The 17,287-nt window shown below is 44.7% G+C and overlaps 1 protein-coding gene across 2 annotated transcripts in view; it reads left to right on the top strand.

Annotated features, from left to right (window-relative positions):
• The window catches only part of STXBP3 (syntaxin binding protein 3), a 152,364-nt gene that overhangs the window by 93,681 nt on the left and 41,396 nt on the right, over positions 1 to 17,287 (top strand). For both annotated transcript variants that reach the window (XM_073582860.1, XM_073582861.1), the window contains exons 11-12: positions 7,346 to 7,403; positions 7,599 to 7,664. In XM_073582860.1, coding sequence (XP_073438961.1) covers positions 7,346 to 7,403; positions 7,599 to 7,664 — 124 coding nt within the window. The remainder of the gene's footprint in view (positions 1 to 7,345; positions 7,404 to 7,598; positions 7,665 to 17,287) is intronic.

Here is a 17,287-nt window from a genome sequence, read left to right as displayed (position 1 = left end):
TACATCGGGACCTTCTGTCTCAGGGACCCTGCCACCATTCCCGAGTCAAATCCTTGCACCTAGCGGCATGGAATTTGAAAGTAGGCTATTGAGGTTAAGAGGATTCTCGATAATCTTATTAACACTACTACAGAGTAGGAAAGAATCCAAAAGGAAAATTTATGTGAAAATATGGAAGAAATTTTTAGCTTTTCATACTGCAAGACTTTCCAGTGAAGTACCCATTAGAGCTATACTAGAATTCCTGCAGAGGGGCCGAGAGTTAAAGCTCTCAGTTAACACCCTAAAGGTTCATGTATCGGCTCTAGGAGCCCTATATAACCACAATGTGGCAGGCAACAAATGGGTGACCAGATTTACTTCAGCTTGTCAGAGAGCAAGTCCAGTCCACATCCCTCAGCTACCAACGTGGGACCTTAGCTTAGTCTTAGATGCCTTAACCCAGGCCCCGTTTGAGCCTTTGCACCTAGCATCATTAAAGTACCTTTCATTGAAAACTGCTCTACTAGTAGCCCTAGTCTCGGCAAGAAGAGTAGGTGATATCCAGACACTATCGGTAGATCCCCCATTCCTGTCAGTAAGCCAGGACAAGCTGGTATTGAAAACAGACCCGTCCTATCTTCCCAAGCGGGCCACTAGATTTCATAGGTCCCAAGAGGTTTGCCTTCCCTCCTTCTATGAGAACCGAGTCACGCCAGAAGAGGTTAAATTTCACACTTTAGACGTGAGGAGAGCAGTCCTGGTCTACCTAGATAGAACCAATCCCTGGAGACAGAGTAGGGCTCATTTTATCTCCTTCCAGGGTAACAAGAAGGGGTCTAAGGTTACCAGAAGCAGGGTAACAAGAAGGGGTCTAAGGTTACCAGAAGCACGCTGTCCAGATGGATCAGGGATGCAATCACAGTGTCATATTTGGCAAAAGGAGAAGACCTTCCACGGGGTATTAAAGCGCACTCTACTCGGGCCATATCATCCTCCTGGGCAGAGAGGGCAGGCGTCCCAATTGAACAAATATGTAAGGCTGCAACCTGGTCTTCTCCATCTACCTTCTATAGTCACTATAGACTAGATTTATCCTCCTCTGAGAACTTAAACTTCGGTAGATCTGTCCTTAACACGGTGTGCCCTCCCAGGTGACTATCTTTGAAAGTCTCTCAGTGGGTGCTGTCGTAGCGAAGAGAAAAAAAACGGATTACTTACCTGAAAAACAGAATGCGGCATTAGTGCTGACTGGGCCATTGACTTTAACCCCTCCCTGACATGACGTACTATCCCGTCCACGGGACCCGGGCCCCTATGACAGGGGACGGGATAGTACGTCATCGCGATCAGCAGCGCTTACGGGGGGAGCGCCGCTGATCGCGGCCGGGTGTCAGCTGATTATCACAGTTGACACCCGGCACTATGTGTCAGGGGCGATCACAGACCGCCCCCAACACATTAACCCATGGCACACTGCGATCAAACACGATCGCAGTGTACTGGGGGTTTAGGGAAGCATCGGCAGGGAGGGGGCTCCCTCCGTGCTTCCCTGAGACCCCCACAGCAGTGCGATGTGCAGTGCTGCTGCGGGGGCCTCCTTCCCGGCAAGTCCCCGGATCCAGTATGGCGGCGGGGACCTTCGGGGGCCTGCAGAGGGAGGCGGCTTCCTCAGTGCCTGCACAGCGCAGGCATGAGGAAGCCTGCTGTAGTGCCTGTGTCACATCGCTGATCTGACACAGCGCTGTGTGATGTGTCAGATCAGCGATCTGACATATTACAGTGATGTCCCCCCTGGGACAATGTAATAAAGTTAAAAAAATAAAAAGTGTAAAAATAATTTATAAAAAAAATTGCTAAATTAACATTTTTTTTCCCTAATAATAAATTCATTTTTTGGAAATAAAAAAAAAAACAATAAAAGTACACATATTTAGTATTGCCACGTCCGTAACGACCCGCCCTATAAAACTGTCCCATTAGTGAACCCCTTAAAGAAAAAAAAAAAAAGAAAAGAAAAAAAAAACTTTATTATCACACCGCCGAACAAAGTGCAATAACGCGCGACCAAAAAGACGGATATAAATAACCATGGTACCGCTGAAAATGTCATCTTGTCCCGCAAAAAACGAGCCGCCAAACAGCATCATCAGCGAAAAAATTAAAAAGTTATAGCTCGCAGAATAAAGCGATGCAAAATAATTTTTTATATAAAATTGTTTTTATTGTATAAAAGCGCCGAAACGTAAAAAAGCGACATAAATGAGGTATCGCTGTAATCGTACTGACCCGAAGAATAAAAGCGCTTTATCAATTTTACCGCACGTGGAATGGTGTAAACGCACTCACCAAAAGAAATTCATGAAACTCTGGTTTTTGTACATTCTGCGTCCCAAAAATCAGAATAAAAAGCGATCAAAAAATGTCACGTACCTGAAAATGGTACCAATAAAAACGTCAACTCGTCCCGCAAAATATAAGACCTCACATGACTCGGTGGGTCAAAATATGGAAAAATTATAGCTCTCAAAATGTGGTGATGCATAAACTATTTTTACAATAAAAAGCGTGTCTTAGGCTGGTTTCACATTAGCGCTTTTTAAGCGCACGCACGGCCGGGGGTAGCTCCGCCCCCGAGCCGGCTCTCTGCCCGGCGTGCCCGCCCCTTGCTTGTAGCGCCGCCTCCTAGCGGACAGCGGCGCCTGCAATCGGCGCACCCTATCTTTAGCATAGGGTGCGCAGATCGTGCGCTAGTTGCGCTTTGACCTGCTCTGCGCACTTTTGACGGTGCGCCGTGCGCGCCAAAATCGAACTTTTCGGATTTTGGCGCGCACCGTGAAAAGTGCGCGGCGCAGGTCAAAGCGCAACTAGCGCACGGCCTGCGCACGATCTGCGCACCCTATGCTAAAGATAGGGTGCGCCGATCGCAGGCGCCGCTGTCCGCTAGGAGGCGGCGCTACAAGCAAGGGGCGGGCACGCCGGGCAGAGAGCCGGCTCGGGGGCGGAGCTACCCCCGGCCGTGCGTGCGCTTAAAAAGCGCTAATGTGAAACCAGCCTTAGGCCTCTTTCACACTTCAGTTTTTTGCATCAGTCAAAATCTGCCAAAAGGAGAGAGAGAGAGATTTTTTTTTTTGTCCGGCATCCAGAATGAATTTCGGGTTAAATGAGTGTCTGGAGGATCCGCCAGAGAAAAAAACGTTGCAAGCTCCGTTTTGAAATCTTTGAGGATGGTGATGGACAGCAACTTTTGGCGGATCCTCAAAAAAAACGGATGCAACGGACGGCAATCCGCCATTAATGGAAGTCAATGGGGAAAAAAAACGGATCCTCAAAAGAAAATTGAGGATCCGTTTTTTTCAAAACCTGGCGGATTGTGACTGATTGTAAAAAACTGAAGTGTGAAAGAGGCCTTAGCGTGTGACAGCTGCCAAAAATAAAAACCCGCTATAAATAGTAAATCAAACCCCCCCGTTATCACCCCCTTAGTTGGGGAAAAATAATAAAATAAAAGAAAATGTATTTCCATTTTCCCGTTAGGGTTAGGACTGAGATTAGGGTTAGGGGTGTGTTGGGGTTAGGGTTGGAGCTAGAATTGGGGGATTTTTTTTCCACTGTTTAGACACATAAGGTGCTCTCCAAATGCAACATGGTGTCTGATCTCAATTCCAGCCAATTCTGCGTTGAAAAAGTCAAGCGGTGCTCCTTCCCTTCCAAGCTCTGCCATGCGCCCAAACAGTGTTTTAACCCCACATATGGGGTATCGGCCTACTCAGGACAAATTGCAAAACTTTTGGGGTCCAATTTCTCCTGTTACCCTTGGGAAAATAAAAAATTTAGGGCAAAAATATCATTTTTGTGAAAAAAAAAAAAATGATTTTTTTATTTTCATGCCCGGGTGTTATAAACTTCTGTAAAGCACTTGGGGGTTCAAAGTGCTCACCACACATCTAGATAAGTTCCTTGGGGGGTCTAGTTTCCAAAATGGGGCCACTTGTGGTGGGTTTCCATAGTTCAGGCACATTAGTGGCTCTCCAAACGCGACATGACACCCGCAGACCATTCCATCAAAGTCTGTATTCCAAAATGTCACTACTTCCCTTCCAAGCCCTGACATGTCCCCATACAGTAGTTTTCTCCCAAATATGGGTTATCTGTGTACTCAGGACAAATTGGACAACAACTTTTGGGGTCCAATTTCTCCTGTTACCCTTGGGAAAATAAAAAAATTGGGGACTAAAAGATCATGTTTGTGTAAAAAATGATTTTTTTTATTTTCACGCCCGGGCGTTATAAACTTCTGTGTAGCCCTTGGGGGTTCCGAGTGCTCACCACACATCTAGATAAGTTTCTTGGGGGTTCTAGTTTCCAAAATGGTGTCATTTGTGGGGGATTTCCACTGTTTAGGCACATCAGGGGCTTTCCAAACGCGGCATGGCGTCCGATCCCAATTCCAATAAAAAAGTCAAATGGCGCTGCTTCCCTTCCGAGCTCTGCCATGCGCCCAAATAGTGGTTTACCCCTACATTTGGGGTATCGGCGTACTACAATAACTTTTGGGGTCCTGTTACCTTTGGGAAAATAAAAATTGAAGGTGAAAAGATCATTTTTGTGGAAAAAATGATTTTTTTTTTAATTGTACGCCTGTCGTTATAAACTTCTGTGAAGCCCTTGGGGGTTCAAAGTTCTCACCACATATCTAGATAAGTTCCTTGGAGGGTCTAGTTTCCAAAATGGGGTCACTTGTGGTGGGTTTCCACTGTTTAGGCACATCAGGGGCTCTCCAAACGTGACATGGCGTCCGATCTGAATTCCAGCCAATTTTGCATTGAAAAAGTCAAACGGCGCTCCTTCCCTGTTGAGCCCTGCCATGCGCCAAAACAGTGGTTTACCCCCACATATCGGGTATCAGCATACTCAAGACAAATTGCACAATAACTTTTGCAGTCCAATTTCTCCTGTTACCCTTGGTAAAATAAAAAAAAATTGGACCTGAAGTAATTTTTTGGTGAAAAAAAGTTAAATGTTGTTCATTTTTTTTTTTAAACAATTAAAAAATTCCTGTGAAGCACCTGAAGGGTTAATAAACTTCTTGAATGTGGTTTTAAGCACCTTGAGGGGAGCAGTTTTTAGAGTGGTATCACTTTGGGGTATTTTCTATCATATAGACCCCTCAAAGTGACTTCAAATGTGATGTGGTCCGTAAAAATAAAATGGTGTTGCAAAAATGAGAAATCGCTGGTCAACTTTTAACCCTTATACCTTCCTAACAAAAAAAAACTTTGGTTCCAAAATTGTGCTGATGTAAAGTAAACATATGTGAAATGTTATTTATTAAGTTTCTGTGTGCCATATCTCTGTGATTTAAGGGCATAAAAACTCAAAGTTGCGAAATTTTCGCCAAATATCCGCTTTTTTCACAAATAAACGCAAGTTATATCAATGAAATTTTACCACTAACATGAAGTACAATATGTCACGAGAAAACCATGTCAGAATCACCGGGATCCATGGAAGCGTTTCAGAGTTATTACCAGTGTGAGCAGCCTCTTCTTATTCAGTACTCCTGGTATCTCAAGTATTTGGTCAGATAAACAGGTTGGACAGCACTGTGGGCTGCATTTTCTTACCTCAGTATCCCTAATTTCCTCTCCTTCCTATTTCCTCATAGATTGTAAGCTCGCGAACAGGGCTATCCTTTCTTTTGGTATCTGAGCTGTTCAAGTCCTCTCTAAAATGTAAAGTGCTGTGGAATATCTTGTGATATAGAAATAATTCTCTATGGTATCTCCAGTATTAGATCAGACAGGTTGAACCGCATTGTGAGCAGCCTCCTCTTACCTCCTGCACTCCTGTTATTTTCAGTGTTAGATCAAATACACATGGTGGACAGCAGAGTTAGCAGCCTTTTCTTCCCTCCGCACTCCTGGTATCTTCAGTATTAGATCAGATAGGGTGAACAGCAGTGTGAGCAGCCTCTTCTTACCTCCTGCACTCCTAGTATTTTCAGTATTAGTTCAGATACAGATGGTGAACAGCAGAGTTAGCAGCCTTCACTTTACCTCTGCACACCTGGTATCTTCAGTATTAGATTAGATATACATGGTGAACAGCAGTGTTAGCAGCCTCTTATTACCTCCAAACCCCTGGTATTTTGAGTATTAGGTCAGATACATATGGTGGACAGCAGTGTGAGCAGCCTCTTCTTACCTCAGCACTAATGTTCTTTAAAGTGTTGTGTTCACAGTGGATATTCTGATCCATCTTCCTACACGTGAAATGATGGGACAGAGCTCCTTGCTGCACATGCTCCCATTATCCTGTTCTATTAACATTCCTAGATTAATTTCTGCTGTTGTAACAAGACAGCTTCCATTTTAATGTGCGAAAGTGACCACTTCTCTAGAGAAGCCAAGAGTGATTTACAATTAACCTTTTTGTAATGTTTCTTCTATTTCTGGAGAAACCCCTCTTTAGCCTGTGTGCCCACGATGCGATTTTTAAGCGTTTTTGCCGCGATTTTCGGCGTTAAAACGCTGCAAAAACGTTTAAAAATCTTTTGCATGACGCACCCCATGCATTCCTATGGCATTCCGCACATGCTGTGCTAATGCTGCGCTTTTTTCTGCGGCGGAATCGCATCGCGGAAAAAATCGCAGCATGATCATTCTTTTGTGCGGAATCGCAAAGAATTGCCGCGATTCCGCACCCATAGGAATGCATGAGAATCGCTTACTTCCCGCATGTGGCTATGCCCACCATGCGGGAAGTTAAGCGTCTCATGTGCGGTTGGTACCCACGGTGTGGAGGAGAGGAGACTGTCCTCCAGGCCCTGGGAACCATACCCCTGTAAAAAAAAGAATAAAAAATAAAAAATCGGGGTATATTTATCTTCCGAAGTCCCGCGCTGCATTCCCGGGCCTCAGCGTTCCCAGTAATGCCTTGCGGCAAGGTCCTGTGATGACGTAGTCTCGCGTGACTCTAGCGGTCTCGCGAGATCACTATAGTAACGCGAGACTGTCATCACAGGTCTCGCAAGGCATCGCTGGGAACGCTGAGGCCCGGGATGGCAGCGCGGGACGTCGGAAGGTAAATATACCCTGATTTTTTTATTTTTTTAACATTTTATCTTTTACTATTCAAATCGCTTGGAAAGTGCTTGAGAAAATCGCGGCAAAATCGCGAACAGAATCGCGGTAAAATCGCGCGGAAAAAAACGCGCGATTTCTGGGAAGGAGTCCGGTTTTCATTGTGTGTTTTAAAATGCTACGTGGGCCCATAGCCTTAAGCTGTTTTATCGGAGATGAGCAGTAGCCGGCGTTTTTCTGTGAATTGTAATATCCTATAATTATTTATTTTATTTTTACAGAGAAATACCTAAACTTGTTAAAGAAATCTCTTCCAGTAAAAAAGAAACAGAAGGAAAGGTAATAAATAAAACCATAAATATGTCCAGAATTGTTTTGCAGTATTTTACCTATGAAATATTAGGACTATAGATATTCTGCGGTTTTATATTTGTCTGTTGGAAACTTCAGTTTCAACTACACTAGCATCTATTTTAAACGTTATTTTTTTGTACCCCTGTATAATATCTTCTGACTTAAAATTCTTTTATACAGCTAACCATGAGAAACTTATCCAGTTTGATGAAAAAAATGCCTCATATGCGAAAACAAATTGGCAAGGTAAGAAGCCATTCCTGTGCGTCGTACAGCTGCTTGCTGCTCTGGTGGAGGTGTCCAGGTACATTATGTGACTAATAGTATGTGAATGTAACTTCTATGTGAGTGTTTTAAGGCTCAGTAATATTATATGTGTAATTATGAGATGCATTATACTATAAAAGGTGTGTATCTGTGCCTTCTGAAAGCAAGGGCTGTGCAATATTCATGTATTTTCCAGACCATACATTTTATCATGTCGATTGTATTGATCTGTAGCATGTGATTTAGGTTTTAAGGTTTAGGCTATGTTCACACGTGATGTTTTTGCTCTGTTTTTTTGCTCTTTTTTTTGCTCTGGTTTTTTTTTTCTCTCTTGGCAATAAAGAAGCTGCAGAAACAAAAGCAGGTTTTGCTTGGTTTTTCTTGCGTTTTTGCTGTGTTTTTATCATGCTACATTTGTCTCTTGTGCATGCTGATAAAGTTTAGTGACAGAAAAAAAAATTGTTCTACTTCATGAGATTTTGGCACAAGAAAACGTGGGAAAACCTGATAATTGCATTTTTTCAGTGTTTTTTCAACACCCATTGCTTTCAGTGGGTGAAAAATGCTGAAAGAAGTGACATGCACTATTCTGCAAAAAACATGATTTTCCCTTCCCCATGACAGCACCGCACATGAAAGATGGTATCCGCCCCCAGGAAACAGAGAAACCTGTAGCAGAGATAAAAGAAGGGGGCGGCACCTCTCTCCCCAGTTTGGTTTCCTGCAGGTGGATGCCTGTGGCAGACTACGTACCTTCAAGGGGATCCCCTCTGACGATTGCCGGTCCGGAGGCCGAGGTCCACGGGGAGGGAGGAAGCGGCTGAGCACGGTAGCACGCGCCTGTCATCCCGGGAGCTGCCGCGCGTGTTCCATTCCTCGCTGGACTCCCTGGCAGCCGCTCCTGTCGGGAGGCTGGGCCAGGGGAGGCGTGTCCACCACGACACTGGCGCCGACTGAGTGAAGACTCCTTCCGGTCGCGCCGGAAGTGACGTCACACGCCGGGGGAGACGGTGTGCTTGGACACTTCCGGGTGGGAGCGGTTCCAGAAGCACACACCGCTCCTCCACATAAATAAGATGAGGTGTGCAGGGGGCCACCGGTCCTTGCAAGCTGTGCATGACTGCTCCTTCCAGAGCCAGGACCAGCAGCAGAGAGGCGGCACGCTTCTCCAGATGGCAGACCCAGATGAGTGCCTTTGTAAGGCAACACATTTTATTAACGACTGCCCTATGTCATGTTTCTTCTTTAGGGAAAGGCCACATCAAAACTAAAAAATAAGGAATGTGCATTATGAAAAAAGACCCTAGCTAAAACTTATGATAAGCAACTCTGCCGCTCTTGCATTAAGAAAACAGTGACCGAAGAGTCACCATCCCTATTTCAAAACATTAAGTCTATGATCCGGGATCAAGTAAAGACAACAGTAAAAGATGAGTTAAAGGAGCAAGCTACACTTGGCTCCACCAAACCCACCACAACCCCAACTTCACCCCCACCTCCTCCTACGGAAATTGCTACCAATATAGACTCAGAGGAAGAGCAGGGGGAAGTAGGCTGTTATGAATGGGTAACCGAGGAGGAAAAAAAGACAACAAGCTAAGTCTCAGAAAACCAGAGAAGTTGGTAACTATGCAGATTGCAGATCCCTGATCTTAACCGCACAACTAGCAGCAGTCGTGGAGCGTTCCTACGATGATCCTAGACGCCTCATCACAAACGGAGAACTACATAAGCCTAAAGCAGGAAAAGAGGAAAACTAGCTGCCACAGAGCAGACCCCAAAGGAAAGACAGCCCCCCACATGTATTGACGGTGAAACAAGATGAAAATACAAACAAAGGCAAGAAAATAGGCTGAGCAAACGATGGGTCCCGGCTAACTAAAAAGGACAGGAAAGGAAAGACACTGTCTGCAATCTGCCAAAAAAACCTACAAAAATATTGTCCAACACTTCTGATAGCAAAATTAACCCTGAAGTCACTAGACTTCTAAACCTATATCAGCACTCTGAAATATTCTGAGACAGAGCAAAAAAGAGGCCAATCTAATAAGGGACAAAAAGCAGATTGGCAAATGCTTATTAATAGGAGTGGAAATTCAGGATAGCCCCTGCAGGGGCAGGCTGATTTACACAAGAAACTGAATTGACCAACAAGCGCAAGTGTGAACATTAGCAAAAAACAAACTTAACTTGAGAAGACTGGAAGAGAGCTGAAGTCCAGGACCTGAGAAGCAGACTGAATCACCAGCACCCGGATAGGGTGTCTTATATCCAGTCTGATACTCCAGAGATCCAATCGTTATCTTCCTCATCAGGTGGCAGATCACTACCACTTAAACCAACCGCACTACCTCCTGTCACCACCAGAGGGAGAACGGAAGGGGAACTCTCAACTGGTGGAGCAGAAAATGAGTTCATGACAGTACCCCCCCCCCCCTTGAGGAGGGGTCACCAAACCCTCATCCATGCCACCAGGCCGACCAGGATGAGCCCGGTGAAAAGCACGAACCAATTTATTGGCATGAATATCAGAGGCAGAGACCCAAGAATTATCCTCTTGGCCATAACCCTTCCATTTGACCAAATACTGGAGTCTCCGTCTAACCAAACGAGAATCCAATATTTTCTCTACCTCATATTCCACATTGCCTTTAACCAATACAGGATCAGGAGGTGCCGCCACAGGAACTACTGGCTCAACAAACCTCTTCAACAGTGATTTGTGAAATACGTTATCGATTTTGAACGTAACTGGAAGAGCCAATCGAAAAGAAACCGGATTAAGAATCTCCAAAATCTTATAAGGTCCAATAAATCTTGGCTTAAATTTTGGAGATGCAACCTTCATAGGAATATTCTTAGACCACAACCAAACCATATCACCCACTTTAAACCGGGGACCAATGGTCCTACGCCGGTTGCAAAAACTCTGGGCCTTTTCCTGAGAGAGTGACAACTTATCCACCACTTGGTCCCATATCTGATGCATTCTCACAACCACAGTGTCCACACCTGGGCAGGACGAAGATTCCACTTGCCCTGAAGAGAATCGAGGATGAAACCCAAAATTACAGAAAAAGGGTGACATCAGAGTGGCAGAACTAGCTCTATTGTTCAGCGCAAATTCGGCCAAGGGCAAAAATGAGACCAAATCATTTTGATCAGCAGATATAAAACATCTTAAATAAGACTCCAGGGTCTGGTTTGTTCTCTCAGTCTGCCCATTGGTCTGGGGATGAAACGCGGAGGAGAAGAATAACTGAATTCCCAGATTGGAACAAAAGGCTTTCCAGAATCTGGAAACAAACTGGACCCCTCTATCGGACACAATGTTCTCAGGAATCCCGTGTAACCGAACCACCTGTTGTAAAAACAAGGGCATCAACTCAGCGGAAGATGGCAACTTTGGGAGTGGTACAAGATGGACCATCTTCGAGAATCTATCACAAATCACCCAGATAACAGTCATTCTCTGAGAGACAGGAAGATCAGAAATAAAATCCATTGAGATATGGGTCCATGGCCTCTTGGGCATCAGCAACCGACTAGAACGATAACAGGGTTTAGTCCGAGAACAAGTCCCACAGGACTGTACAAAATTCCTGACATCACGAGATAAGGCAGGCCACCAAAACGACCGACTCACCAAATCTCTGGTACCAAAAATACCCGGATGACCAGCCAATGCGGAGCAATGGACTTCAGACATCACTCTTTCTCCACTGGTCAGGAACATACAATCTTCCCATAGGGCAACACTCAGGTTTATCCTCCTGAAATTCCTCCAGGGCGTGTCTCAAATCGGGCGAAATGGCAGAAAGAACTACTTCCTCACCTAGGTTGGTAGTAGGCTCGGTCACATTAAGAGAATCAGCGAAGAAACTCCTAGAAAGGGCATCTGCCTTAACATTCTTAGTGCCCGGAAGAAAAGAGACCACAAAATTAAAACGCGTGAAAAACAAGGCCCATCAAGCCTGTCTAGGATTCAAGCGTTTGGCCGACTCCAAATAAATAAAATTCTTGTGATCGGTGAGGACAACAAATTGATGTCTAGCTCCCTCCAACCAATGTCTCCACTCCTCAAATGCCCATTTCATGGCCAACAATTCCCGATTTCCCACGTCATTGTTGCGTTCAGATGGGGAAAACTTTCGAGAAAAGAAGGCACAGGGATTCATCTTAGAAGTCACAGGGTCTTTTTGGGACAACACAGCTCCTGCACCAATCTCAGAAGCGTCCACCTCCACTTGAAATGGAAGTGAGACATCAGGTTGCCGTAAAACTGGAGCTGATGTAAATCTCCGCTTAAGCTCCTGAAATGCTGAGACAGCATCAGGAGACCAATTCAGCACATCAGCTCCCTTCTTGGTCAGATCAGTAAGTGGTTTGACAATACTAGAAAAATTACCTATAAATTTACGATTGAAATTAGAAAAACCCAAAATCTTCTGGAGAGCCTTCAAAGAAGTAGGCTGAACCCAATCATAAATGGCCTGTAGCTTGGCTGGGTCCATTTCAATAGTCGATGGAGACAAGATAAATCCCAAAAATGAAATCCTCTGTACACCAAAGAGGCACTACGATCCCTTAACAAACAAGGAATTCTGCCTCAAAATCCGGAACACAGTCCGGACATGTTCCACATGGGAATCCCAATCACTAGAAAAGATCAAAATATCATCCAGATAGATGATCAAAAACTTATCCACAAAGTCTCGGAAAATATCATTCATAAAGGATTGGAAGACAGAAGGGGCATTAGAGAGCCCAAGAGGCATCACCAGGTACTCAAAATGTCCCTCTGGATTATTAAACGCAGTCTTCCAATCATCCCCGTGCTTGATGCGAATAAGATTATACGCCCCCCTGAGGTCAAGCTTAGTAAACCAGCAGGCACTCTTAACTCTGGAGAATAAATCAGACATCAGAGGTAACGGGTACTGATATTTAACAGTCATCTTGTTAAGGGAAAGATAATCAATACACGGTCTTAATGAACCATCTTTCTTGGCCACAAAAAAAAAAACAGCACCTAAAGGTGGCGAGGATGGTCTAATATGACCCTTCTCCAACGACTCCTTAATATAGGATCGCATAGCATCATGTTCGGGTACAGATAAGTTGAAAAGCCGACCCTTGGGAAATTTACACCCAGGCATCAACTCAATTGCACAGTCATAACTCCTTTGAGGAGGCAAAGACGCAGACTTACTCTCACTAAAAACATCAGAGAAATCAGCCAGATAATCAGGAATATCATGAGACTGAGGAGAGGTGGAGAAAACAGGAGCGTCCCTAAGCACACACTGACAACCCTAACTCACCATAGACACAGATTTCCAATCCAAAACTGGGTTATGAGTTTGCAACCAGGGGAACCCCAGAACAATAGTATCATACAAATTATACAGCACCAAAGATTTACAATTTTCTTGGTGGTCTGGGGCAACTCGCATTATCACCTGGGTCCAAAACTGAGGTTTATTCTCCGCCAAAGGAGTGGCATCAATACCCCTCAAAGGAATAGACGTCTAAGGAGGCGTCATGGACAAACCACAACGTTTAGCAAAGTCCAAATCCATCAGATTCAGAGCTGCTCCTGAATCCACAAAAGCCTTAGTGGAAAATGTGGACAAGGAGCAGATCAGAGTAATTGCCAAAAGGAACTTGGGTTGTATACTGCCCACAGCAAATGTGTGTCCAAAACGTTTCTCTTATTTAGGGCAGACAGAAATAGTATGAGAGGCGTCTCCACAGAAAAAACACAGCTTATTACGCCTTCTAAACTCCCGACGTTGCGCCCTAGACAAAACCCCATCACATTGCATAGGTTCAGACATTTGTTCAAAAGGTGGCAGCGCCTCCTGTGTAGTTTTACGTTCACGTGAACGCCGATCAACTTGAATAGCTAATGACATAGAGCCATCCAGACCAGAGGGAACAGGAAATCCCACCATAACATCTTTTACGGTCTCTGACAAACTTTTCCGAAAGAGAGCTGCCAATGCACTATCATTCCATGTAGTAAGGACCGCCCACTTTCGGAATTTTTGACAGTACAACTCTGCAGGATCCTGACCCTGGTTTAATGCCAACAGGGTTCTCTCAGCTTTATCAACGGCATTAGGTTCATCATACAACAACTCCAAGGCCTGAAAAAATGCATCCACATTAGTCAGAATAGGATTTTCAGGTGTCAGAGAAAAAGCCCAATCTTGGGGTTCGCCGTGCAGCAAAGGAGATGATGATTTTAACCTGCTGCACAGAGCTCCCCGATGAGTTAGGCTTCAAAGCAAGAAATAATTTACAATTATTCTTAAAATTCAGAAATTTAGACCGATCCCTAGAAGACACATCAGGAGTAGGAATCTTGGGTTCAGCAGCATGTGACTGAATAAGGTAAGTGGAAATTCCCTGTACTTCAGCAGCAAGCTGCTCCACACGATCAGACAGTTGCTTAATCTCCGTTAGGAAAAAAAATCCTCCTACGGCCCCAGAGGAAAAAATACATAATAAAAAAAAAAAAAAATTCTGACACACATATTTTTTTTTTTTTTTTTTTTTTTTTTTTTTACAATTCTTTCCTGCTTTTGAGTACCCTAGAATCTGCCGTATGGTTGGTGATTCTGTTATGAATGGGTAACCGAGGAGGAAAAAAGACAACAAGCTAAGTCTCAGAAAACCAGAGAAGTTGGTAACTATGCAGATTCCTGATCTTAATCGCACAACTAGCAGCAGTCGTGGAGCATTTCTTTGATGATCCTAGACGCCTCATCACAACCGGAGAACTACATAAGCCTAAAGCAGGAAAAGAGGAAAACTAACTGCCCCAGAGCAGACCCCAAAGGAAAGACAGCCCCCCACATGTATTGACGGTGAAACAAGATGAAAATACAAACAAAGGCAGGAAAATAGGTTGAGCAAACGATGGGGCCTGAACAACTAAAAAGGACAGGAAAGGAAAGACACTGTCTGCAATCTGCCAAAAAAAAAACTACAAAAATATTGTCCAACACTTCTGATAGCAAAAGACTTCTAAACCTATATCAGCACTCTGAAATATTCTGAGACAGAGCAAAAAAAGAGGCCAATCTAATAAGGGACAAAAAGCAGATTGGCAAATACTGATTAATAGGAGTGGAAATTCAGCATAGCCCCAGCAGGGGCAGGCTGATTACACAAGAAACTGAATTGACCAACAAGCGCAAGTGTGAACATTAGCAAAAAAAGCAAACTTAACTTGAGAAGACTGGAAGAGAGCGGAAGTCCAGGACCTGAGAAGCAGACTGAATCACCAGCACCCGGATAGGGCGTCGGCTGTCTTATATCCAGTCTGATACTCCAGAGATCCAATCGTTATCTTCCTCATCAGGTGGCAGATCACTACCACTTAAACCAACCGCACTACCTCCTGTCACCACCAAAGGGAGAACGGAAGGGGAACTCTCAACTGGTGGAGCAGAAAATGAGTTCATGACAGTAGGCCCCTCTGATAGCTCAGACCTGGCTCCTCAGATGAGGAAGAAGGTTGTCCTTATTTTCTATCCGAAGATATCGGAAAGTTGCTAAAACTTGTAAGGTCTACCATCGGGCTTGAAACACCTAGAGAGCCGCATGTTTAGTAATCTAGAGGGGAATAAAGGCAGAGTTTTTCCCTTTCATGATAACCTGCTAAATCTAATTTAAAAGAGAACTGAAAAAGCCCAACAAAAAGATGTCCATACCACAGGTACTCAAACATAAATACCCATTCGATGAAGAGGTATGCGAGAAATGGGAAAAAGCTCCCAGACTGGATGCTGCCATTGCTAGTACCTCCAGAGGAATAGCACTGCCATTTGAGGACATGGGTGCCTTAAAAGATCCCCTGGACAAGAAAGCTGGTGCATTTCTAAAATCTGCTTGGGAGGCGTCGGCATGGTCCTTTAAACCGGGGGTAGCCGCCACTTGCACAGCGCATGCTATGGTCAAGTGGTTGGAGGAATTAAGTGAGCAAATATAAAAAATAAATGCCCAAGGGAGAGACTGCTGGAAGCATTACCTTCCCTACAGAAGGCGGCAGGATTCCTGGCTGATGCTGCAGTAGATTCCGTCCGAGGTGCCGCCCGTGCATGCGCCATTTCAAATTCAGGTTGCAGAGCACTTTGGTTAAAAAAATTGGACAGAAAATTTCCAATCAAGTCAAACTCTGTGCCGTCCCTTGTGAGGGTCAGTACCTATTTGGTAAAGCATTGGACGAAATTTTGGAGAAGGCGTCGGATAGGAAAAACCGATTCCCACCCCCCCTACCTAGGCGCCGTTGGACTGACAGTAGCTCGTCCTTTCGTGGATCAGGGAATAGAGGGAGCCAAGGCCGCCCGGACGATAGGGCCATACAGGGCAGAGCCTGGAGGGAAAGAAAAGAAAAAGGATTCCTCTTCAGTAAGGCCACCCCGAAATCTGATACCAAACAATGACGCCAGAATACCGGTGGGGGGAAGGCTCCGGTTTTTTGTTCATCAGTGGATAGCATTACCCGCCTCAAAGTTGGTAACCGATCTGTTATCCGAAGGTCTGCGACTAAACTTTCTGAGCCTTCCTCCGCAGCGAATAAAAATGACCCAGGTGGCCAAAAAGAATCATGCCAAGCTAGAAAAGGAGGTTCAACCCCTCATATAAAAGGAAGTACTAATAAGGGTACCATACCATCAAATAGGGAAAGGGTTCTACAGCACTCTGTTCCTTACGCCAAAACCAGATGGGTCACTAAGAACAACATTCAACCTGAAAGCCTTGAACCAATATATCAGAACAGAAAAGTTCAAAATGGAGACCTTAAGGTCAGCAGTGAAGTTACTCGACCCGGGCTGCTACATGGCAGTAATAGATCTCACCGACGCCTATTACCATGTGCCAATGTGGGGGGAACATCAGCAATACCTAAGGTTGGTAGTGGAGATTGCTCAAATCCCCACTCATCTCCAATATCAGTGCCTCCCCTTCGGGGTGTCCGTAGCCCCTCGTATATTTTACAAAAATTATCGCGGAAGTAGCATCCTTTGTAAGAAGAAAGAACATACTATTAGTGCCCTATTTGGACGATTTCCTTGTCGTGGCAAACAACGAAGAAAATTGCAAGAAGGTGGTCACGGAGGTTCTGGAAATATTAACCAGGCTAGGCTGGATAATCTAAAAAAGTCCAGATTATCTCCAGTTCAGACACGGGAATTCCTCGGAATTCAATTGAATTCAATAAAGCAACAATGCATTCTCCCAAAAAGAAAAATTGGGGCTATCCAACAAAAGGTACAAACAGATACAACCCGGTCAAGCCATATCAATAAGAGAGGCAATGTCTCTCCTGGGTACCTTGACAGCAACAATCCCAGCGGTCCAGTGGGCACAAGTCCACACAAGAGAACAACAGTGGCAGATCCTACCCGAACAAGGGAGGGATCCTTACAACTTAAATCGGAAGATCATCCTCTCACCTCAAGTTCAGGATCATTAAAATGGTGGCTGAGCACCGAAAACTTAAACGGAGCAATACCCTGGACCATTCAAAACGCGGTGTTGCTAACCACGGATGCAAGTCCAATGGGTTGGGGGGCACACGTAGGAGA

Source organism: Dendrobates tinctorius, unplaced genomic scaffold, assembly GCF_039654945.1.
Source record: "Dendrobates tinctorius isolate UK_male_01 unplaced genomic scaffold, ASM3965494v1 ptg000074l, whole genome shotgun sequence".
NCBI lineage: Eukaryota > Metazoa > Chordata > Amphibia > Anura > Dendrobatidae > Dendrobates > Dendrobates tinctorius.
The sequence above is the reverse complement of the archived record's forward strand: the minus strand, read 5'-3'. Positions and strand labels throughout refer to the sequence as shown.